The 26,191-nt window shown below is 39.3% G+C and overlaps 1 protein-coding gene across 1 annotated transcript in view; it reads left to right on the forward strand.

Annotated features, from left to right (window-relative positions):
* The window catches only part of LOC135204675 (uncharacterized), a 283,920-nt gene that overhangs the window by 203,462 nt on the left and 54,267 nt on the right, over nucleotides 1-26,191 (forward strand). Inside the window, exon 2 of the mRNA XM_064234830.1 lies at nucleotides 21,331-24,529. Coding sequence (XP_064090900.1) covers nucleotides 21,341-24,484 — 3,144 coding nt within the window. The 5' untranslated portion in view covers nucleotides 21,331-21,340 and the 3' untranslated portion in view covers nucleotides 24,485-24,529. The remainder of the gene's footprint in view (nucleotides 1-21,330; nucleotides 24,530-26,191) is intronic.

The raw sequence follows: 26,191 nt of genomic DNA on the forward strand, positions 1-26,191 counted from the left end.
AACCAAACGTAGAGCTTGTTTGCTGGCAAATAAGTCTCTTGCAGATATTTTAGGTGAAGGTGCTCGGGAGAGCAAATTATGACATTTTTAAAAAATATTGGTCTTTTTTAGAATTGTAGTTTTCTTTTAATTGTTTTAGGTTTCTTGTTTGGTTTTTATGAATGAATGATTTGTATGTTAGATCGGTTGTGTGTATGTTTGTTTGTGTGACAGTGACTTTTTTTATTCTTAAGATATATATGCGCTGAATGGCCCCTCGGCTCCGGCGCTTGGCTATGTGCCAAAAATGTTATAATCTAATCTAATCGAAACCTCCTGCCAAGCTAGGTCAATGAGTCGGATGCAAATGACGATGTCGAAATGCTCCTTCCAAAATTGACGCAAGGTGAGGTTTGTGGTATCGGTGATGTCGAAACATCTCTTGAAAAGATGTTTCATGTACAGCTTCTTAAAGTTCGCTATCACTTGCTGGTCCATGGGCTGGAGGAGAGGGGTGGTGTTGGGCGGAAGAAAAAGAATCTTAACGAAGGAATACTCCGCTAGGATATCTTCCTCGAGGCCAGGAGGGTGGGGAGGGGCATTGTCCAACACCAGCAGACATTTCAGGGGGAGGCGCTTCTCTTCCAAAAAACTCTTCACAGTCGGGCGACGAAAACACAGATTTACCCACTCGGTGAACAAAAGCCTCGTTACCCAGGCTTTTGCATTAGCCCATCCACATCACTGGAAGCTTCTCCTTCAACATTTGTGGGCCTTGAAGGCTCGAGGAGTCTCGGAGTGATACACCAGTAGGGGCTTCACCTTGCAATCCCACTGGCGTTCGAACAAAGTTGCGAGCGTAAGCCTGTCTTTCATAGGCTTATGCCCGGGTAGCTTCTTCTCTTCCTGCATGATGTATGTCCGACGAGGCATTTTTTTTCCAAAAAAGGCCAGTCTCATCACAGTTAAAGACTTGCTGAGAACTGTAGCCTTCCTTGGTCATCATCTCGTCGAACGTCTTTTTAAAGGCTTCGGCTGCTTTCGTGTCCGAGCTGGCAGCCTCCCCATGACGCACCACCGAATGGATGCCAGTCCGTTTACGAAATTTCTCGAACCAGCCATGCGAAGCCTTGAACTCTGGGGTTGGCGTTGAAGTCCCTTCCCCTCCCTCATCTTCCGCCTGCGCAATCAAATCGCCGAAAATAGCACTGGCCTTATGAGCGATTGCTGTCTCTGTTACTGTATCGCCAGCGATTTCTTTGTCTTTTATCCAGATGAGGAGCAGCCGTTCCATCCCGTCGTGCACATGGCTCCTCTTGCTGGACAAAATAGTGATGCCCTTCGACGGTGTAGTTGCTTTGATGGCATCCTTCTGTTTAAGGATGGTGCCTATTGTCGACGGATTACGGCCGTATTCCTTTGCGATCACACTCAATCGCTACCAGCTTCGTACTTCTTTATGATCTCCATCTTTGTCTCCAAAGAGAGCATGCGCTTCTTTCTGTGAATTTCAACTTTCTTGGGACCCATGACTACGTTATTACATAAAGTTACACAATATACAGTCTTCGCACAACACGATAATATGTACTGCAACAAAATCACTAACAAATTTACGTTACTAAACGAAATCGTTGGAGCGAACGAATGCCGATTGCGTACGGTAAAGTTTCAGGTGCTGAGTGGCCGAGCTAAGGGACGCCAGCGCGTACGTATAGAAGATGCATGATGTGAGGGATGCTGTCCAATCAGAGAGAAGGATCTCATGGCTTGGCTAGCATCAGGAACCAATGGGAGAGCAGGAGGATGGTGGCGAGTCTACTAGCACTAAGATGGCGGCGTGCGGCGCGAGTTTCAAAATTGTTATCGGGCGAATCTCGGACTTTCAGAAACCTTTCGTATCTTGAAAACTTTTCGTATGTAGAGCAGTAAAATTTTTCGCATTGGCTTTCGTAACTTGGATTTTTCGTAAGTTGAGCCTTTCGTATCTCGAGGTACTACTGTAGTTAGGAAAAATACAATTTACTTTTAAAAATTGTGGTTTTTGTTGTGACAGGGGCCCAGTAACACTCAGCTTGTCCTAGTGCCAGTAAAAAATGAAGTGGGGAAGTAACCTCAGATAGTGCCTGTAAAAAATGAAGAAAAGTAAACCCAGAAAGATCCTTGATAACTGAAGTCCTTCTGGAGGGAGATTCCCCTTCCAAACAATAACCTCTCCTCCTCCCTCTCCCCTCCTCTCCATCTTCCATATTCTAAAAAGTGTTTTCCATAAAGGTAAGAGTTATTGTTATATTCATTTATTCATTTCATTAGTCATTTATATATATTTCTCATTGTTTTCTGTATGTAAAACTGTTTATTCCCTATAAGATATATATTTGTTTATATATTTTTGGGGGTCTTGAATGCATTAATTGTATTTACATGATTCCATATGGGAATTATTGTTATGGTTTTCATACGTTTCGGATTTTGTTGGAGGTTCTGGAACGGATTAAGTACGAAAACCGATGTTCCACTGTAATAGTAAATTTTCCTGAGATTGGGAATTTCACTTATAAATTTTTAATTATAAGTGAATTTTTTGTATTTAAAATTTTTATAAGCATTCCATTTACTGACCGCTAGTGATGGGATTTTATTTAGGTAAAAGTATAGAGTTGTAATTGTGCTACTTTCCCTCATTTTTGTGTGTAGTGAGTTAGAATCAGGGGAATACTTAGAATTTTAAAGTCATTGCTGGAGTGATGCCCTTCAACTATCTTAATCTTATAAGATTACCTCACACCTGTTTTAAGAACTTAGTCTAGTTCCTCGCTGGACACGAGTGGTTTTTGCGCTCGGCTGTCAATCCGGTGGTCCGAAGTTCGAATCCCGGCTCGGCCAACGTGGAATCAGAGGAATTAATTTCTAGTGATAGAAATTCATTTCTCGAATAAGTGTGGTTCGGATCCTATATTAAGCTGTAGGTCCCGTTGCTAGGTGACCAATTGGTTCCTAGCCACGTAAAAATATCTGGTCCTTCAGGAGAGCTGTTAATCAGCTCAGTGGTCTGGTTAAACTAAGATATACGTACTTAACTTTTAACTTAATGAACTTAGTCTGATTTTTTGCATCATTAATAAGTTAAACAGGTCACTGTTAACCTTAGAGTAATCAGTTATATTCTATCTGTGAAGAAGGCTCAGGTGTCTGGCTGTTGTGAGGTAACTATTTTTTTTATTGATAATTGTAGTACCAAGAAATTTGGGCATTTTGTCACTATGTATACCTATATGTGTTCGGTTTGGGAGCAAACACAATGTTTACCCTGTTAAGCTTCTCAGTAAAGAGGTTTGTGGGTGTAAAAGGGTTTGATACACTGCTGATGGGCATCAAGTCCAGTAGTATGAAGCAGTAAATTTGATATGAGTTGTACTACTCCAAGACTTCATCCAAAACTGATGTTTTGAAAGTAAGAATGGGGAAGTTTCACCCAAGTTAGAGGAAATGGCCTAACTAGGGTTGCCAGATTAAAAGATTAGAACTGCAGGGACAGTTACAATTACTCACCTTACATAAATTTATACCTTTAAACACTCCCAGACCAGTATATTATCAAAACAGACAATTATCACATAAGTGAAAAACATAAAACAAGAATTTTAACCCTCTTACGCCGATTGGACGTATTAAACATCGAGTCAAAATGTCTCCCGGGTGCCGATTGGATGTATTATACGTTGACTCAAAAAAGTTTTTTTTTAAATTCGCGGAAAAATACTTATAGGCCCACCAGCCAAAAACTTTTGAATCGCGCGGCTTGGGGGATGCTGGGAGTTCACGGATCAAGGTGTTGTTTTGTTTACAATCGTTATGCAGGCGCGCCAGTGCGAATTTCTTTCTTTTCGCACTAAAAAGTATCAGTGACACATCTCAGAAATTATTTAGTCACTTTGACATAATTTTTGCACCATTTTAAATTAGCCGTTACATGGAGTATTATATATAAAAATGTGCGAAATTTCATGTAAAATACAACAAAAAAAATACTCATGGTTGTAGCTTTTATCAGTTTTGAAATATTTTCATATAAATAACGATAAGTGCCAAATTTTCAACCTTCGGTCAACTTTGACTCTACCGAAATGGTCGAAAAATGCAATTGTAAGCTAAAACTCTTATATTCTAGTAATATTCAATCATTTACCTTCATTTTGCAACAAATTGGACGTCTCTAGCACAATATTTCGATTTATGGTGAAATTTAGGAGAAAAACTTTTTCCTTACGTCCGCGCGGGTAACTCTTCCGATAAATTTTTTTTTTTTCGTCGCGATTGTCGTAATGTTTGCACCATTTTAAATTTGCCGTTACATAAAGTTTTATATGTGGAAATGTGCGCAATTTCATGCACAACACAACTAAAAACAACCCATGGTTGTAGCTTTTATCAGTTTTGAAATATTTTCATGTAAATAACGATAAGTGCCAAATTTTCAACCTTCGGTCAACTTTGACTCTACCGAAATGGTCGAAAAACGCAACTGTAAGCTAAAACTCTTATATTCTAGTAATATTCAATCATTTGCCTTCATTTTGCAACAAATTGTAAGTGTCTAGCACAATATTTCGATTTATGGTGAATTTATATTTAAAAAAAAAAATCAGAAATTTTTTTGTGCGATTGTCGTAATGTTTGCACCATTTTAAATTAGCCGTTACATAAAGTTTTATATATGAAAATGTGCGCAATTTCATGTAGAATACAACAAAAAATGATTGAAGGTTGTAGCTTTTCTCTTTTTCGAAATATTTGCATATAAATCACGATATAGAAAAAACACGTTCGGTCAACTTTGACTCTACCAAAATAGTCGAAAAACGCAATTGTAAGCTAAAACTCTTACAATCTAGTAATATACAGTCATTTATCTTCATTTTGAAACAAAGTCGAAGTGTCTAGCACAATATTTCGATTTATGGTGAATTTAAAAAAAAAAAACTTTCTTTCCTTTCGCTCGCTGATTTACGGCCGCAAATCTCTGAAATGCATACGTCGCATTCTCCTAATATTTGCTCCATTTCATATTAGGCGTTTTATAGAGTTTCATATATGAAAATGTGCCCAAATTCATGAAGAATACAACAAAAAATATTTGAAGGTTGTAGCTTTTCTCATTTTTGCAATATTTGCATATAAAAAATATATATATATATAAAAATTTCGACATTTGGTCAAATTTAACTCTTCCAAAATGGTCGAAAACGGCAATTCCAAGCTAAAACTCTTTCAGTATTGTAATATATTCAATCATTTGTCTTCATTTTAAAACAAATTGGAAGTCTCTAGAACAGTATTTAGATTTACGGTGAATTTTTGAAAAAAAAAAACATTTTTTTACGTCTGCTCGTTACGAATTCATGCATTATTTTGTGATAATATTTTTTCTGTGTTGCTTTGATCGTTTTACAATGTGTTATAAATCAAAATGATCGCAATTTAGTGTACAATACAACGGAAAAAAGTAAATCGTTAGCTTTAACCATTTTTCGCACGGCGCGATTTGAATACAATTATGTATGAATTTTTTTTTCGCTACCATATATCGCATTATTTTTATATGATAATGATATTTTATTTCATATCTGAAGGTTGCATACTAAACTTCAGGCAATGACAAAAAAAGGAGCCAAAAATAAACTCTTAATCTTCAAAACTAAGCGCACTGTGATTTTTTGAAAAAAATATTTTTTCCACTTCCGCGCTCACTCCCAACCCGTCCCGGCATACGGGAGACGTTTTGGTTTTTAGGGCTTAAGCGTAAGAGGGTTAATGGGGGTATTCAAAAAATGGAAAATGATTTGGAAAGTTGATAATCAGACAAAAATCCAGAAAGTAAACAAAAGGAGAATAATTAGAAAAATTAATAATCAGCACAATAATCAAATACAGAAACTATACTCAAAAATTCTTTTCATTGGGAGCGTATGAGTATGAATAGAAATAAGAAATATGCACAAAAAAGGAACTAAACTCATTATTTATATTTCCCTTATGATGTTGCTATTTTTATTAGGTCCCTATTTTCTAGCACCTACCTATGAAATTCTTTGCATTGAAATTAAGGTTCCATGTGCATTGAAAGACTGCTTCCACAGAAGCCACATCCAACTTGTTTCACTTGTCATTCCCCTGGATATTCAGGATTGAGAATACACGCTCACCAATGACATTATGAGGTGGAATGCTTAATAAATACTGACACAAAATTAACATCTCTGAATATTGTTCTTTCAATTCCATCTGCTGAAGGATATATAGAGCTTCATCTTTCATTGCACAGCATGGTCACTCATTCATCAGGCTTGATCTCCATATGTTTACCAAGGAGATTTTTCAATGCTGACCGCTGTCAAAAAAAGGGATTTTGACGTAGGAAAAATCTATTTCTGGGCGAGGAAGCCGTGAAATATGTCTCCTTCAGCACTATTTCTAGTAAAATATTGCTATAATACCAGAGAACTGCTAAATTGGACATGTCAGAACTCTCTGACTCGCTCACCTATATAAAAGGTGTCGGTATAAACCTGGGGCGAGTGTTAAACACTACCACAGCAACCCCTCCAATTAGCCTTTTCTTCATCAAAAGCCCCTAAATACGGGGAGCTGACCCATAGGTCACACCCTGCTACCCCGTTGAAGGCGTCTGTGACGTCATACTTATCGATAGCATTGAAGCTTGGTGCACAGCAAGGGGGGGGGGGGGGGGGGGGATTTCAGTGGGCGACACAGCTTCCTCGCCCAGAAAATAGATTTTTCCTACGTCAAAATCCCTTTTCTGGGCTCGGCCGTGTCGCTCCGTGAAATTGTACCAGAGAAAACACCAAGCTACATTATTTTAAATTGAAATACAAGGGTAATTTGAATTAATTAGGATTAAAGAAACCAATAAACAGTTTACAATTGAAAAAATATAATTTATTACCTATAACATACACCATATAGCAATACATGTGGAAACAAATTACCCACATAAAATATAATTACCACACAATTTGTATAAATCTAATATAATACTCAAATTCTAATAACAAATACATTTGCTGAGGTAGGTAGAATGTTAATGAGGCTGGCATAAAGGAAAAGATTCATATGACACAAGGACAGCACTATATTGATGTTGTAGCAGGGGACACTGGTCTCCCTACTGCTATGGTATGATATTTAAGATCCTCCAAAGACTTAAGGTAATGCTTTTTGAAAACCGAGGGCGACTTCCAACCAGTATACTTCTTCAGATCATCAAAGTTCATATATTTGAAGAAATTTATAGAAGTTGCTATAGCCCGAATGTCATGCACCTTGGGAAATGACCCTGGGCTGGCTTTCTTGATAAAATATAAAATTTGTTGTCTAATACCCTTTAGAGATATGGTACCACCACCGTTCCTAATGAAGAGCGGGCCTTCGGAATAGGTAGATGTTCTAGATAAATAGTCCTTAAGAGCTTTAACAGGACATAAAGATGGATCCTGCGGAAGCAGAACAATCTTCCATGGGGACCACCTTACCAAAGGGTCCTCATTCTTCGCCAGAAATTCTTTATTTGGTGAAAGCAACACTTCACCTGAGGAAAGGAATTCTATATGCCCTTGGTCCCTAGATAATGATGACAGCTCCGATATCCTGGCACCTGAAGCCAGACTTAATAAAAACAGTGTCTTACGCGAAAGGGTTTGGTAATCACATTTTAAGTTGTCTGTTTTGGAAGCTAACCTTAGAACATCGTTAAGAAACCATGACACTGACGATGGCCTGTGAACGGGCTGGAGACGTGCACATGCTCTTGGAATTGAGGTGAAATAAGACTCGGTTAGATTTATACCAAACCCGAGAAGAAAAATCTTTTTCAGAGCTGACTTAGTGGGTGTTATTGTGGCAGCTGCCAAGCCTTGTTTGAATAAAGTCCTGAAGAAGGTTATAGCCATGTTCATTGTCATTACTTTGATATTTGATTCCTTGAGAAATGTAGACAATTTCTTAACTGCTGAATCATACTGGCGAAGTGTAGATTCTCTTTTGTCTGACTCCAAGAACAAAATGTTCTGTGGATCAATGTCCCCTACTCTCCTACCTGCAAACTTCATGAAATCCATAAAGTTAGGGTTTTGTGAAGACCTGAGGAATCGAACACAGTCCTCGTTTGAACTTGTTGCGACAACCTCAAGTCCGGGAGAGGGTGAGGACGAAGACCTAGCTCCAGGAGAAGGGGAAACCAATTGCTCTTGGGCCAGTGTGTGGAGCTATGAGAGCCACCTGACCTTTGAAAGATCTCAACTTTTGTAGCACCTTCTGGAGAAGGTTCACTGGAGGGAATAGATAAATCTTCCTCCACTGGTTCCAATCTATACTGAGACCGTCCGTAGCGTATGCCAGAGGGTCCAGATTTGGGGCTATGTAACAAGGCAGCTTGTGGTTTGCCTCTGTAGCGAACAGATCTACTTCCAGACCCGGTACTCTCCTGCAAACTCTCTTGAAGGATTCCCGGTCCAGTGACCATTCTGACTCCAGCGGGACTGATCGGGACAGTGCGTCTGCTACTACATTGTGGACTCCTGCCAGATGGGTAGCCGATAGATGCCAGGTGTTCTTGGCTGCTAGAGAAAAAATTGTTATCATTACGTGGTTCACATGACTTGACTTTGAACCACCTGTTTATACAGTGTACCACTACCGCACTGTCGAGGACCAACACTGCCATAGCTTCCAGGACGTTGATGTTAAGCTTTTGGAACTGAGGTGACCAAGTTCCCTGAACCTTCTCGTGCTAAGAATAACCTCCCCAACCTGTCAGTGATGCGTCCGTGTGCACCACTAGGCACGGGGAAGGGAACTGCAACGGAATCTCTTTGGCTAGGTTCGCAGCCTTTGCCCAAGGACGAAGAGGTTTCCTGAGAATCAGAGGTATCCAGGCGATCTTGTCCCGACACCTGGCATTGGCCTTTGAACGCCAAACTCGATTAATGTCCTTGAGCTTGGCTTTCAACAGAACGTCTGTGACTGAGGCAAACTGGAGCGAGCCTAGGATCCTCTCCTGATTCCTCCTCGAAGTCTTTTTGCATTTTAAGAATTGTCTTGTTGCCTTGGCAATCTCCTTCCTCTTCCCTGATGGAATGGAAAGTGTGTGTGAATCCAAGTCCCAATGGATACCTAGTCACTGGAACTTGGACTCTGGGGTCAAACGGGACTTGGCCCTGTTGATCTTGAACCCTATATGTTCCAGGAAAGACATGACCTTGTCTGTGGCCTGCATACACTTGTCTTTGTCCAACTCCCAGATTAGCCAGTCGTCTAGGTACGCCACCACCAATATACATTGGTCCCCCGTATTCGCGGGGGATCCGTACCAGACACCCCCCCCACCCCCCCCCCCCCCCCCCCCACCCCCCCCCCCCCCCCCCCCCACCCCCCCCCCCCCCCCCCCCCCCCCCCCACCCCCCCGGTGCGAATAGTTAGAATCTGCGAATGTTTGGAACCCCCCTCTAAAAATGCTCATAACTCCTATCTTGAACATGCAAACACCAAAGTATCCCTAAAAAGACCATCCTTCATCAAATATACATAAAATATCCTATTATGGTTCATATTAATCTTTGAAATATTATTAATACTGTTTTAAAGTAAATCTTACATTTTATGGTTATACATAAATACATACTATGTACGTACTGCATGACTTAGTTACGTATGTGAAAATAATTCAGTCCCCCCATAAGTATTCAGTATGCACGTTTTCTTTCATACTGTTACTATTTGAGACTTCCATTTTCTTTTTACAATGGAAACAATTGTATGTGAATTGACAAATACCAAATGTCTACTTAAAGTATTATCCTACATCAAATATACCATTGAATTGGTATTATTAATATCATTTTAAAGTAATCTTAAACATTTTACCATTAGAAATATATAAACAGCCAATAGCAGAGAGAGAGAGAGAGAGAGAGAGAGAGAGAGAGAGAGAGAGAGAGAGAGAGGAAAAAAGAAAAAAAAAAAATAAAAAAAACAATCCTTACGATTTCAGTAGATTGAAATGAACGTCTTGTAGGGCCAAACAAAATTTTTTTCCCCTCCCATAAATTCATATATTTCTCCAGAGAAGAGAGAAAGAGAGGACTGTGCAATTATGTTTGTCTGTCTATCAATTCTTTTGCTGAGAGTGAGAGAGATAAAAGAAGGAAGAAATAGAAACACCAAATGTATACCTTATGTAACATCCTGCATCAAATTTACCTTAAATTATTATCATATTACTGTATTAATCTTAGAGATTGTATTAATATAATTTCAAAGTAATCCTAAACATTAGTAGTCTTAAAGGATTCGTACTTATAACACTTGCAGCCAAGAGAGACAGAGTTACCACTATGACAAGTATCTTGTGAAGAGAGAGAGAGAGAGAGAGAGAGAGAGAGAGAGAGAGAGATTACATAACACCATTAAATTCGTTGACCATTGTATGGCATTGTTACTTTCCCAGCTCCGAGCGTCACTGGAGTTGAGGTAGGGAAATTGATACAGGAAAAGACGAAGGGAAGAATTTTCATTTGAAATTAGTTATCGTATTATTTACTTATTACTATTATTATTATTATTATTATTATTATTATTATTATTTTTGATTATTATTATTCTTATTGAAAATAAAATGAGCACGTGCATCTACCATAAAAAATTCTCTCATCTCAGTAAGAAAGAGGAGTTATCCTTACAAGTGAAATGGAAAGGTCATTTTCATCTCTTTAAAATACTACCATTATGAATTTTGTAATTACAGTTTAATTATTATTATTATTATTATTATTATTATTATTAAATAACTGAAATTATCATTAAACATTTTACATACTAGTACCATAAAAATTCTTTCATCTCGGTAAAAGAGAGAGAGAGAGAGAGAGAGAGAGAGAGAGTGTTTATCTCTCACTGTTCTTTCAAAAAATACTTATAACGCTTCCAGCGAAAGAGAGGGAGGGAGTTACCACTATGACACATTATCTTGTGTGGCAAGAGAGAGAGAGAGAGTTAACCTTAATTAAAAGTGACATGGATAGATTAGTATTGTATTTCTATAAAATACTATCACATAATATGAATTTTGTAATTACAGTTATTATTATTATTATTATTATAAGTATTAGTATTAGTATTATTATTTGAAAGTATTAAAAACAAATAGTGCAAGTACTATAAAAAATCTTGAGTCTCAGTAAATGAGAGAGAGCTCCTTCCCCCTCAAGTCACTTAACTTGATACGTATATCTGACAGTTTTAGTACCTGGAGTTAGACTCGAAAGAATACTGGGATTTCCTTCATTCTTCCATAATTTTTTTTAATTTATAAGCTAAAATCTTACTAATTCACTATGGTATTTTCTTTAATGAATTGATATTATTGCTGTATAAAGTACGTAATATTAATATTTGAAAATAGTAAATCATTTATTTATCATACAAAAAAACATACATCTTTGTAGTAGAGAGAGTAGAGAGAGAGATGAAGAGAGAGAGGAGAGAGAGAGAGAGAATTATTATTTTTATTATGTGATATCATTTAAACTTATTAAACTTACTAATACAGTATTAATCAAAATTAATATTTGAAAATTAGTAAATCATTTTTGTATCATAAAAATGTATTTAGTCATGAAAATAAACATCAAAATACACTAATTAGTGATTATTTTTGCCGGCAAATTCCGCGAATGGGCGAGTCCGTCCGCGAATAATTTCTAGATAGGTTCCAAAGAAAAATCTGCAAATGTGAGAGTCCGCGAATCCGGAGAACGCGAATACGGGGGAACCACTGTACCCTGAGACCTTAGCTCCTGCACCACTGCCTCCGCTAGTTTCATGAAAACCCTTGGGGCTATATTCAGCCCGAAGGGCATCACTTTGAAGGAGTAGGCTTCTTTTCCTAGTTTGAAGCCCAGGAATGGGCGGAAGTGCCGAGCTATCGGGACATGATAATAGGCGTCTGTAAGATCTATAGAGGTGGTGACGGCCTCACGGGGAAGTAAGGTCCGTACCTGAGAGATGGTCAGCATTTTGAACTTGTCGCAATGAATGTACAAGTTTAAACGGGACAAGTCTAAGATCACCCTTCTTTTGTCAGTGCCTTTCTTTGGGACACTGAATAGGAAACCCTGAAATTTCAAATTCTTTGCCCTGGAGACTGCTCCCTTCTGGAGAAGGTCCGTGGAGTAATCTATCAACTCTTGCGTTGGTTCCTGATAGAAGGTGATGGGTGGAGGTGGACCCTTGATCCAACTCCAGCCTAGGCCCCCTGGATACTATGCTTTTCGCCCAACTGCTGAACCCCCAACGATGCCGAAAGAGGTACAGCCTGCCTCCTACCTGAGAAACTTCATTGAGATGATGAGGGTCTGGTTCCTTTTCCTGACCTTGCACCTCTAGCTCGTCCTTGAGCTCTGGTTCCTCCACGCTGACGAAAGGAGCCTCTAGCCCTGCCACCCCTAGCAACCCTGGCAAAAGGTTGAAATGCCCGACTTTCATAGACCAGGTTATATGCAGGCGACGCCGAATACTGTGGGGGGAGCCTGTTGGTTAGTTGATGGCGAAAGGAGGACAAATTGATGCTGGTGCTGAGGCTGAGCCTTAGAAGTCGAAGGCTGGGGTACCTGCTGAACTGGTACAGCCTGAAGCACAGGATGCTGTTGTGGAACTTGGAAAGGTTGGAATCTCCTTTGCCTCTTCCTAGCCCTAAAACTGGAGGAAGAAGACTCTGATTTCCTCTTGTAAGGAATACCCCAACGCAACCTGATACTTTGATTAAGACGTGATGCCTCATTCTGAACTTACTGCAGAAGCTGGGAAGAGATCTGCACCCCAAATTGAGGAAGCCAGAAGCTTGTTGGGTTCGTGCCTAATCATAGCCTCGGATAGAACATGCTTCCTGCAATTTCTCCTAGCAACCGCAAAGTTGTACAAGTCACATTGCATGCTCAAAAGTAACGACTTCGCAATGACCTTAAACAGCGGCTCCTGAGCGTACTCCAGAGCCGCCGTCTCCGTCATCACTAGAGAGTTAAGAGACCTTGCGAGACTTGTCTAGCATCAAATTCGGCTTGAATCAGTGCATCGGACAGCCTAGGGAGGCGCTCACTAAACAAAGTGATTGCACAGTCTGGCTTAAGCTTGCCTACCGAGAATGTAGCCGGCAAATCCTCCCACAAATCCTCCCTACCTGGGAGTAGCAATGATGTGGGATCTGTCTCCCTAAGCTGGGGCATGGGCTCTTCCCGTGTCACTGCCTGAAGGGTAAGCTCTGCTACCTTTGATGTAAAAGGTAAAGGGTTCCCGTCATCAGTCGTAAACATCGTGAAAGGGCTTTTAAATGCTGTTACCCTAGTATTTGCGCAGTTCCACTCTTCCAGGCTCCGTAGTACCCATGCTTGCTGAGCCTGATCTCGAGAAAGGATAACTGTCTCCTTGGGGACCTTATCCGATCTAACCAGAGCTGCCTCCGTAAGCCTAACATAACCAATAAATGGTGGCTGTAACCCTTCGGGGAAGAACTCTAAATCCTCGAGTCTACGTGTACCACAACCTTCTGTAGTCAACATCCTGTTGACAAACGGAGCGAAGTTCGCCACCCTCCAAGGATTACTAGGGTGGTACGGAGGGAGCGTGGTCCCGTCAGGCATGCTCTGACCTTGCCCCAAGTTACTAGGAGGTGCCGGAACTGTCGACTCCTGTCTGAGACCTGCAATCAGGGAGTCCTGTGTACCTAATCTCTTAAACACTTCTTCAAACCTTGCTGCAACTGAACTTACTAAGCTACCTAGGCTACTGACCTGATTTAAAATATTCGTGTTGAACAGGTCTTGGCCGACTAAAGGGGAATCTTTCTGCCCCCCTTGTGCGGTACCTTATGAGGTATCCGATCCCTAGACGTTGATGGTATGGGGCTTGTGGGGCAATGGGAAGAATTCCCTCCTTGAGACCTTGGATTTGAAGACTTAGAAAGAGACTTCAGCCTAGGTTTAATATGTGTATGAACACCTGCTGGCACTTTTCCAGGCCTTGGCGTTGACTCTGATTTGCCTTTAAGCAAGGTTTTGCTCGAAGGTTTTCTCTTTATTTTAGGTATCACAGAGAAGGAATGCGACCTAGAAGGGGGCAACCCTCCTGTGCAACCGATGAAGGAATTGGAAGGAGAGGGAGTGGAAGGATCAGATTGACTCGAGGAAAGACCCCCCCGATGACTAACTAAGCTAGCCTCATTAACAACACTGTTACCTGTACCCATATCTAGTGTAATGGGCAAATCCTCAACCACTTCAAGTGACACTCCCTGCAACCCAAGGTCCGGCAACTCTGCCTCTTGCTGTTCCATAACTGAATCTTGAATTGATTTGATAATTGGTGCTGCGACTTCTGGGTCAATGTATCCGGCAGATTTCCCGGCTGGGAAGATCAAAGCTGCCATATCTCGAGATAGTATATACGGCTTAGCCTTCCCTACGTTCCGTCCAAATCCTCCAACCCAGATCTTGAAGGTGGAGAGTGCAGCATCCTTAACAGACTGCTCCGCCTGTAATGCAAAGAATATGTCATCTTCGAGTAAATTACATAACTATATTTTGATCATTATGCTTATATATGTTTATTAATTAATGTAATTAATTTTTCTTTTTTCTTTTTTTACACACTGTATTAGCACAAGTAGTGTAATATAATTTCAACGCAATATGCATAGAACATGCAGTGTGGTAACTTACCGAAGAGGTAACCTGTTGCACCAAGTCGTAGCAGGCAAAGCAGTTTTCATGATGCCAGACTACGGAATTTTTCAGCAACACTGCGCACGGGGCATGGCCCCAGCAAACATCGTGGCCATGCGGATCTTGTAGAATAGCATTACAGCCGGCAACCAGACACTGGGTGGCCTGTAAGTGCAATAATACATAAGAACGTTTGCACAAAATTATTAGGACACTTATGTTAACCCTCTTACGCCGGAGCGGTAAATAAAAAATTGTCTCCCGTGTGCCGGAGGGGTTTCGGAGTGAGCGCGGAAGCAGAAAAAATATTTTTTTTCAAAAAATCACAGCGTGCCTAGTTTTCAAGATTAAGGGTTCATTTTTGGCTCCTTTTTTTGTCATTGCCTGAAGTTTAGTATGCAACCATCAGAAATGAAAAAAATTATCATTATCATATATAAATAAATTTCATATATAATTGTATTCAAATCACGCTGTGCGCAAAACAGTTAAAGGTAACAAGTTACTTTTTTTCCGTTGTAATGTACACTAAATTGCGATCATTTTGGTATATAACACATTGTAAAACGATAAAAGCAACACTGAGAAAATATTACTACAAAATAATGCATGAATTCGTAACGGGCGGACGTAAACAAATATTTTTTTCAAAAATTCACCAAAAATCCTTTAAATTATTTGCCTAAGGAGAACTTCCAATTTCTTTCAAAATGAAGACAAATGATTGAATATTACTATACTGTAAGAGTATTAGCTTACAATTGCAGTTTTCGACCATATCTGACGAGTTAAAGTTGACCGAATGTCGAAATTTTATATATATATATTTTTTATATGCAATTATTTTCATACATAAAACTCTATGAAATGCCTAATATGAAATGGAGCAAATATTCCGAGAATGGGACGTACGTATTTCGGAGATTTGTGGCGGAGAATCCGCGCGCGGAGGGAAGGAAAGATTTTTTTTTTAAATTCACCATAAATCTAAATATTTTGCTAGAGACTTCGAATTTGTTTCAAGATGAAGATAAATGACTGAATATTACTAGACTGTAAGAGTTTTAGCTTACAATTGCGTTTTTCGACCATTTCGGTAGAGTCAAAGTTGACCGAACTGGTTTTTTTTCTATTAATCGTGATTTATATGCAAATATTTCAAAAAAGAGAAAAGCTACAACCTTCAATTATTTTTTGTTGTATTCTACATAAAATTGCGCACATTTTCATATATAAAACTTTATGTTACGGCTAATTTAAAATGGTGCAAACATTACCACAATCGCATGTATGATTTTTTTCAGAAGAGTTACCGGCGCGGAATTGCGTCGTAAATTTTATTTTGTTTTTTTCATAAATTCACCGTAAATCGAAATATAAGTGCTAGAGACTTCCAATTTGTTGCAAAATGAAGGTAAATGCTTGAATATTACTAGAATATAAGCGTTTTGTTAGCTTTACAATTGCGTTTTTTGTTTCGACCATTTCGGTAGAGGTCAAAGTTTGATCCGAAGGTTGAAATTTTGGTTGGCAAATTATCCGTTATTTATATGAAAATATCTCAAAACTGAGAAAAGCTACAACCATGGGTTTGTTTTTTAGTTGTATTGTGGCATGAAATTGCGCATATTTCCATATATAAAAACTTTATATAACGGCTAATTTTAAAAAATGGTGCAAACATTACCACAATCGCATGTATGATTTTTTTCGGAAGAGTTTACCGCGAGGACGTAAGGAAAAAGTTTTTTCATAAATTCACCATAAATCGAAATATTGTGCTAGAGACTTCCAATTAGTTGCAAAATTAAGGTAAATGATTGAATATTACTAGAATATAAGCGTTTTAGCTTACAATTGCGTTTTTCGACCATTTCGGTAGAGTCAAAGTTGACCGAAGGTTGAAATTTTGGCAATTATCGTTAATTATATGAAAATATCTCAAAACCAATAAAAGCGACAATCATGAGTATTTTATTGTTGTATTCTACATAAAAATGCGCACATTTTCATATAGAATACTTCATGTAAGCGCTAATTTACAATGGTACAAAAATTATGTCAAAGTGACGAAATAATTTCGGAGATGTGTCACAGATACTTTTTAGTGCGGCAAGAAAGAAATTCGCGCTTGCGCGCCTGCGTAACGATTGTAAACAAAACAACACCTTGATCCGTGAACTCCCAGCATCCCCCAAGGCGCATGATTCAAAAGTTTTAGGCTGGTAGGCCTATAAGTATTTTTCTGCGAATTTTAAAAATAACCTTTTTAAGTTGACGTAAATTACGTCCAGTTGGCACACGGGATACAAAAATGTTGACGTAAAATACGTCCAGTCGGCGTAAGAGGGTTAATAATGTAATATGCCGGAGCATTCCGGACTGAAAAAATATAAAAAATATATATATATATATACAGTGTTCCCCCCGTATTCGCGTTCTCCGGATTCGCGGACTCACACATTCGCTGATTTTTCTTTGGAACCTATCTAGAAATTATTCGCGGACGGACTCGCCTATTCGCGGAATTTTCCGACGAAAATAATCACTAATTAGTGTATTTTGATGTTTATTTTCATGACTAAATACATTTTTATGATACAAAAATGATTTACTAATTTTCAAATATTAATTTTGATTAATACTGTATTAGTAAGTTCAATAAATTTAAATATCACATAAAAATAATAATTCTCTCTCTCTCCTCTCTCCTCTCTTCCTCTCTCTACTACAAAGATGTATGTGTTTTTTTTTTATGATAAATAAATGATTTACTATTTTCATCATATTATTAATTTATACAGCAATAATATCAATTCATTAAAGAAAATACCATAGTGAATTAGTAAGATTTTAGCTTATAAATTTAAAAAAATTATGGAAGAATGAAGGAAATCCCACCCGTCAGATTCTTTCTAAAAAAAAAAAACTCAGATATACATATCAAGTGACCGGAGGGGGAAGGAGCTGATTTCTTGCTGTCATCAAGTGGGCATGAAAGAAAATTTCCACCCCCCCCCCCTCTCTCTCTCTCTCTCTCTCTCTCTCTCTCTTCTCTCTCTCTCTCTCTCTCTCTTTTACTGAGATGAGAGATTTTTATGGTACATATATGCGTAATATGTTTATTAATATTTTCAAATAATAATAATAATAATAACTGTAATTACAAAAATCATATGTGAAAGTATTTTACAAATACTACGATAATCTCTCTCTCTCTCTCTCTCTCTCTCTCTCTCTCTCTCTCTCTCTCTCCTCTCTCTCTCTCTCTCAAAGTGATGTATGTTTTTGGATGATGATTTTACTAAGTTTTCAAATATCAATATTAATGTAAACAGCAGTAATAATAAATTCATTAAAGAAAATACTAAAGTGAATTAGCAAGATTTTAGTTTATAAATAAAAAGAATTATGTAACCCTGTGTCTTGTTACGTAGCCAGCTTTGTGGCTGGGTTCCAACTGTCAAATCCAGTGTTGCCATCTAAGGATCATTGAGATTCTCTCTCTCTTTCTCTTTTGCTGATATATATGAGATAATATTTATGGTACATGTGTATGTTTATTAATATTTTTGCATAATAATAATAATAATAATATAACTAATCTCAAAATTCACATGTGATAGTATTTTAAAGAAGTACAATAATCTATCCATTTCACTCTTTTAAATAAGGACAACCCTCTCTCTCTCTCTCTCTCTCTCTCTCTCTCTCTCTCTCTCTCTCTCTCTCTCTCTCTCTCTCCACACGAGATACTAGCATGCGCTAGTGGTAACTCTCGCCCTCTGTTTGGGCTGGAAGTGTATGTATAAGTACTATATCTTTAAGGACATTACTACATTTTATGGTAAAATAATAATATACAGTACTAGTTTACAAATAATATTACGTTTAATGAGATTAAACAATAACACTCTCTCTCTCTCTCTCTCTCTCTCTCTCTCTCTCTCGTCTCTCTCTCTATCTCTCGCTCTTCTCTTCCTCTCTCTCGTCTCTCATCTCATCCTCTGCTATTGGCTGTTTATATATTTCTAATGGTAAAATGTTTAAGATTACTTTAAAATGATATTAATAATACCAATTCAATGGTATATTTGATGTAGAATAATACTTTAAGTAGACATTTGGTATTTGTGATTTCACATGCAAGTGTTCCCTTGTAAAAAGAAAATGGATGTCTCAAATAGTAACAGTATGAAAGAAAACGTGCATGACTGAATACTTATGGGGGGACTGAATTATTTTCACATACGTAACTAAGTCATTCAGTACGTACATAGTATGTATTTATGTATAAACATAAAATGTAAGATTTACTTTAAAACAGTATTAATAATATTTCAAAGATTAATATGAACCATAATAGGATATTTTATGTATATTTGATGAAGGATGGTTTTTTTTAGGGATACTTTGGTGTTTACATGTTTAGGATAGGAGTTTATGAGTATTTTTAGAGGGGGGTTCCAAACATTCGCGGATTCTAACTATTCGCTGGGGTGTCTGGTACGCATTCCCCGCGAGTATAGGGGGACCACTGTATGTCCCGAGAACTGTGTAAGAAATAAATCAACCCGGAACTGTATGCCCCGGGAGGGATACACGTAGTATCCTGGGACGGCCACATGAACTTCCAAGTTCCGTGGCAAAACAAAGAGATAATAAAAACTAAAATAACAAATACATTATCTTCGCCCACGGAAGAGCAACTTCCGTAAACATAGCCCTCAACGACTACCGGAGAAGCCGGAATCAAAACCCGCCTTAAGCGGGGAGGGAATGTGTTAGGCGGATGGATGTAAGCTCCGAGAGCCGAAAGAAGCAGAGTGCAACCAATCCACGGAAACCGAGGCTGAATACGCAGAGCAACCATCAACACATGAGGTCGGCTGAGAAGCGACACCCACAAACCTAAGGTCCTGGAGGACCCTCTACACCCCCCCTCCGCTGATTCGGATCGGTCGTCAGTGACAACCTGAGCGTTAGGAGCACCAAACTACTAGGAGCCCCACGTGAGGGGGAGGAAAGGAGGACTGATGGGGTGACGATCATATGACCCAGCGTATCCCCGCGGATAATGGATCACGAGGAAAACGCAGGGACAGCCTATGTAGGCTAACCGACATAACATCCAACATATACATAGACAAAATAAAATCAATTACTTAAAGCTAAAAGAAAATCATGCTTTAACAAGGGGGGGGGGACATATGAATATAAAATCTCGTAAAATATAAAACCGCTATGAAGGCCACCCGATAACGGTGGGCGCAAAAAGGAAACTCATAACTTGTCTACTGTCATAACGATATGAAACAGTAGACAGACGAAAAGAAAATAAGGGAAAAATAACTGAATGAAATATACCAAACATAAAAATAAAATATAACGTTGGGAATACGGCGAAGCACGTAACAAAGACACGTGCTCGAAGGAAGACCCCCGTGCAAAACCATGAAAATAATGAAAATAACAAAAACATAAGAAAAGCAAAGACAGGATCGACCTAAAACTGCCACCCAAGACATAAATAAATAAAATATGTACTGAAATACCACACGGTACAAGCAGGATGGATGCCCACGCGAAACCGATACAATACAAGGGTACGCCGTAATGGTGACTCGCCGCCGCTACGGTCAAGAGACGCCTAACAAAACCCTAAATAAAGGCAAAACGAAAGGCAAATTCACTCCCTAAATATTGTCAAATGCGGAACCAGTACTTAACTTGGGTGAAGAGGCAGACTGACGATCCATAATGAAAAATTAACACAAAATAAGATTAAACAACAGAGAGCTCTAAACGAGCGTGCAAACGCAAGGTGGCTATCGAAAAGTATGACGTCACAGACGCCTTCAACGGGGTAGCAGGGTGTGACCTATGGGTCAGCTCCCCGTATTTAGGGGCTTTTGATGAGGAAAAGGCTAATTGGAGGGGTTGCTGTGGTAGTGTTTAACACTCGCCCCAGGTTTATTCCGACACCTTTTATATAGGTGAGCGAGTCAGAGAGTTCTGACATGTCCAATTTAGCAGTTCTCTGGTATTATAGCAATATTTTACTAGAAACAGTGCTAAAGGAGACATATTTCACGGAGCGACACGGCCGAGCCCAGAAAAGGATGTTTGTGTCAGTTCTTCAACCTTCGTTTTTCAACACGACAAGATGATTGGACTTGTTCCCATGCTGGAAGAGTATCCAATAACTTCCATGGAAAGTGATCAAAACCTTCTGAAGATGAAATCCCCTCTGAAGATAGTCATAGCAAGTGACATAGTAGTCATTCACTTCAAGTAGGAATTATTATGGTGAACTAAAATCGGGACAATACGGGTGTCACAGAATGGTCAAAGGGGAACAGGGGACAAAAGGATTAAAATCGGAACATGTCCCAGAAAATTGGGACGTCTGGCAACCCTAGGTCTAAACTAATATTGAAAGTGTGAAAGGAATTCGATTGCATATATTTTTGTATAAGCGATTTGGTTGTATCGTGAGAGCAGTCATAGAATGGACTAAGCAATCCTCTAATGTCCACTTTTTTTCTCTATTTTATAGGCTTTGAGTCATGGCTGAACATACAGGGACAAATTTTCCCGAAGGTTCAGGAGGCTTGGAGGTTGAAGAGGGGAATCCTGATACAGAAGGAGAGTCAGAGGTGCACGTTCCACAGAAGTTGTCAGAAGAAGAAAAGAGAGAAATAGTATTCAGAAAGGCTGCGGCAGATGCGGAAGCAGGGATGTCAATACGTCAGATTGCTATAAAATATTCAATATCTCGTTCCACTATAGTAAAATATTTACGATCGGACCAGGATAGTGTCCCAAGACTGTTTGGTATGCCATGGCTGTCTGCTGATGTAGAAATGGAGATAGTAGACTGGTGCCTTGAAATGGCTAGGATTGGCCATCCTCAGATCAAACAGAGCCTGCCATTGGTAGTTCAGCGTATTCTTAATCAAAAGAAAAAGAAAATTTTCCAAAATGAAAATCTACCGACTTATGGATGGATAGCTAGATTCCTGGAGCGACACCCTGAGGTGTCCAACCGGATACCAGAAAATCTTGGTCCCTTGAGGGCTTCCATAACCTCAAAAAAAAAGGGTACCTTAACCTTAAAAACAATCTCCACATTTTTCCAGAATTTGCAATCCTTTTTAGTGGCTGAGGGTCTAAATGCAAATGAATTTTTAAGCCCAGATAATGCATCGCAAGTTTTCACCTGCAATAAGACAGGTATTGTCATCAGTGCACAAGATGGGGCTTCCAAGGTTTGGGATAAAAAGGGTACTGTGGCTTCTTGTAAAGTGTCAGGAATGGGGAAGCCCTTGATGACTGTCCTGTGCTGTGCCTCAGCTGATGGAAGTCTCATGAGGCCTTTTATAGTTAATAAAGGGAAAACTCCGACTGAATATGTGAAGCACCAGGATTTGGAGGCAGATTCTTACCATGGAGGATGCTCTGATTCTGGGTTGATGACAGCAGACCTGTTTCATGACTGGCTGGGTAACATTTTTGAAAATGAGCTTGTGAAAAAGAATATTAGAAGACCTGTTCTCTTAATTCTGGATGGCTTCTTGAGCCACTTAAATTTGGAAACTCTAAGATTTGCCCGTGATAAGAAAATCCTTATGTACCACCTTCCTCCCTACTCCTCCCATGTAATGGAGCCACTTGATGTGTCTGTATTCAAGCCACTCAAGGCAGAGTACAGAAGGGTATACAATAAATTCGGGGGGGAAATTTCATCCATGGACATGGCAAAGGAACATTTCCCATATATATTAATGAAGTCCATCAAAGAAGTTAATATACCTGAAAATATAATAAGGGGATTCCGGTCGACAGGTTTGGTCCCTTTCAACCCCAATGCCATCGACGCCTCTGTCCAACTTCTGGAGACACCTAAAGTTGCATCTTGCGAGGAAATCAGAAAGGCTTTGGCAGAATTGGAAGCAGGGTCACCAGCACGTCAGATTGCTAGAAAATATTCAATATCTCGTACCACTCTAATAAAATATTTTCGATTGGGCCTGGTTAAGAGCCCACAAATGGGTGTGCCATGGCTGCCTGCTGATGTAGAAAGGGAGATAGTAGACTGGTGCCTCGAGATGGCTAGGATTGGCCATCCTCAGATCAAACAGAGTCTGCTATTGGTAGTCCAGCATACTCTTAATCAAAAGAAGAAGAAAATTTACCCAAATGAAAATATACCGACTCATGGATGGACAGACAGATTCCTAAAGCGACACCCTGAGGTGGCCAACCAATTATCAGAAAATCTAGGTAAGTTGAAGGGTACCTTAACCTCAAAAACAATATCCACATTTTTCCAAAATTTGCAAACCTTTTTAGTGGCTGAGGGCCTAAATGCAGATGGGTTTTTAAGCCCATATAATGCATCGCGAGTTTTCACCTGCAGTGAGACAGGTATTGTCATCAGCTCACAAGACGGGACTTACGAGGTTTGTGATAACAAGAGGACTCAAGCTGGTTGTAAAGTGTCAGGAATGGGGAAGCCAATGATAACTGTCCTGTGCTGTGCTTCAGCTGATGGAAGTCTCATGAGGCCTTTTATAATTAATAAAGGGAAAACTGTGTCTGTATATGTGAAGCACCATGATATGGAAGCAGATTCTTACCGTAGAGGGTGTTCTGATTCTGGGTTGATGACAGCAGACCTGTTTCATGACTGGCTGGGTAACATTTTTGAAAATGAGCTTGTGAAAAAGAATATTAGAAGACCTGTTCTCTTAATTCTGGATGGCTCCTTAACCCACTTATATTGGGACACGCTAAGATTTGCCCGCGATAAGAAAATCCTTATTTACTACCTTCCTCCCTACTCCTCCCATGTAATGCAGCCACTTGATGTGTCTGTATTGAAGCCACTCAAGGCAGAGTACAGAAGGGCATATAATAAAGTCTGGGGGAAACTTTCATCCGTGGACATGCCAAAGAAACATTTCCCATATGTATTATTGAAGGCCATTAAAGAAGTTAATATACCTGAAAATATAATAAGTGGATTCAGGTCGACAGGTTTGGTCCCTTTCAACCACAATGCCATCGACACCTCCGAGTTTGTTACGGCAGAAAAAGAAGAGGATACTTTTCCTGTCCAACTTCCGGAGACCTCTACAGTTACATCAGTAGTAGAACCCACATCTTATGCATCTTATGAGGAAATCTTCAACCAAGGTTTTATCATGGGACAAAGAGCACAGCTGAAACGTTTAGAGGCTGTGGTCCCACAGGATGAATTAGCCCTTTACAAAACGAGGAAGACTGATTTAGGTCGAGGTCGTTCCCCAAGCACGTCTTATATGGTATGGAAGGAACTTGAGATGATTAAGCCGTGTCCTGCCGAGAGGAATCCATATGCTGGGGAAACTCAGCCTCTGGCAGATGCTAGTGAGATTGCACCTTTCCCACAAGCAATTCCCTCTAAAAGTGGGCTTCAGTACCAACTTAGTAGTAGTGACATCTCTTTACCTGGCCCATCTGGGATTCCCTCTGCAACAACACCTCCAGGAATTGCTGAGCGAACATCAGACTGTAAAAGATACTTGAAGATGAAAGAAAGGAAGGAAAGGCTATTTGAAGAGAAAAAGGAGCAACATAAGAAGGAAAGAGAGACAAAAAAGGTGGCAAGAAGAAGCAAAGCGAAGGGAAGGGGAAAGGCAAGAGCACTGCCAAATCGCAAATGCTAGATGAAGACAATGATTGAGTGATTTCAATGGTGTTGAGGAATTGAGGTAAGCAATGATGACAGCAAAAGTGATTTGAATGAATGTGGGGTATTCAAAGGGAAGAGTGAATTGAATGAACGTGGGGTATTCAAAGGGAAGAGTGGAGCAAATTCTCTATGGGTGGGATGCTAGACTTGTGAAAGGTTGTTCCACAAAAGAAGTGTTATCCCACTCAAGTTGTCCAAGCAAGAGGTAGAAAATTTAGAATTTATATGTTTGTAATTATATTGTGATCAATCTTAGCTTAAAAATATCTGTTCCATCAATATACAAAATGCAATAGTTTTTCCCTTCTTTTATTGTTTAGTCATTTGCATCATAACTAATTTTATTGTATTTCTTAAGATTTTTCCTGACATCTTGTGGTATTCGTATTTGTAATCAAGTACAAAGACCAGCCAATATAATATAATATAATGTTAAGTTATCTATCTCAGGAATTTTGGTGATTTATAAAAGAAGTGACTGTGATGATATTGTAGTCAAGTTTGTTTAATATTTTTAGTAATGCATAAATTTATTCAGGGTCTTACCAAGTAATTATTCAACTGTAGGGTCATTACCATGGCAGACCAAAATTAAAACTTTCACGTTGGCGCCAACATCGCTAGTGTAGGTAACCAGTTACCAACTGCTTCTGTTAAACAGTTATCACAACATCGCACCCCTCAATTGGATTTATGCTGACTCCCAGGTTACATCAGTAGCTCTGTGGACCTTCTTCATCTTCATATGGATGGCTTTTTGGCTTTCCTTTTCAACAGCACTTCGAAGAGTTGTAGTCCTTCTTTAAGAGTAAGACGCCGCCGTCAAAAAAGAAAGAACCGCCCCTGTCACCTGTTTCTTTGGAGAATGAAAGGCAAGAGCAGGATTTAGAGCAGGACACAGCTCAACCTCCTTCAACATACACTTCTTTGGTGAGGTTTCTTTAGGATTATTTTCCGGACCATTTGGCACCTGCCACTCCTAGTTTATCTCCTTCCTAAGTTAGTCCTATCCTTTGCAGCTTGGCAGGCTCTTCGCTATGAGGATGAATAGCTGTCATCTAAGAGGGGGACAAGGCAAAGTGTCTTTCGCCTTCCCTCCTTTGCTCCGGTTCTATGCAGCCAGGAAAACTCCTCCTTCCTTGGGAGTGTCTGCCTCCTCCAAGGGGGACTTCTCGGGCCTTGTGGACGCGAATAGGAGAGGGGGAATTTAGGATGCGAAGATGTTAATTTCTTCATCGGAGATTGATCATGTAGTTCGTAACCTCTTTAACCCTCTTACGCCGAAGCCCTAAAAATCAAAACCTCTCCTGTATGCCGGCGCTGGTTTGGAGTGAGCGCGGAAGCGGAAAAAATAATTTTTTCAAAAAATCACAGCGCGCTTAGTTTTGAAGATTAAGAGTTCATTTTTGGCTCATTTTTTTTTTCATTGCCTGAAGTTTAGTATGCAATCATCAGAAATGAAAAATAATATCATTATCATATGTAAATAATGCGATATATGGTAGCAAAAAAAAAAAATTCATAGATAATTGTATTCAAATCACGCTGTGCAAAAAACGGTCAAAGCTAACGAGTTCATTTTTTTTTCGTTTTAATGTACACTAAATTTCAATCATTTTGATATATAATAAATAGTAAAACAATAAAAGCAACACCAGAAAAATATTATCACAAAATGATG

The sequence above is a fragment of the Macrobrachium nipponense genome, chromosome 47 (genome assembly GCF_015104395.2).
Source record: "Macrobrachium nipponense isolate FS-2020 chromosome 47, ASM1510439v2, whole genome shotgun sequence".
In the NCBI taxonomy this organism is placed as follows: domain Eukaryota; kingdom Metazoa; phylum Arthropoda; class Malacostraca; order Decapoda; family Palaemonidae; genus Macrobrachium; species Macrobrachium nipponense.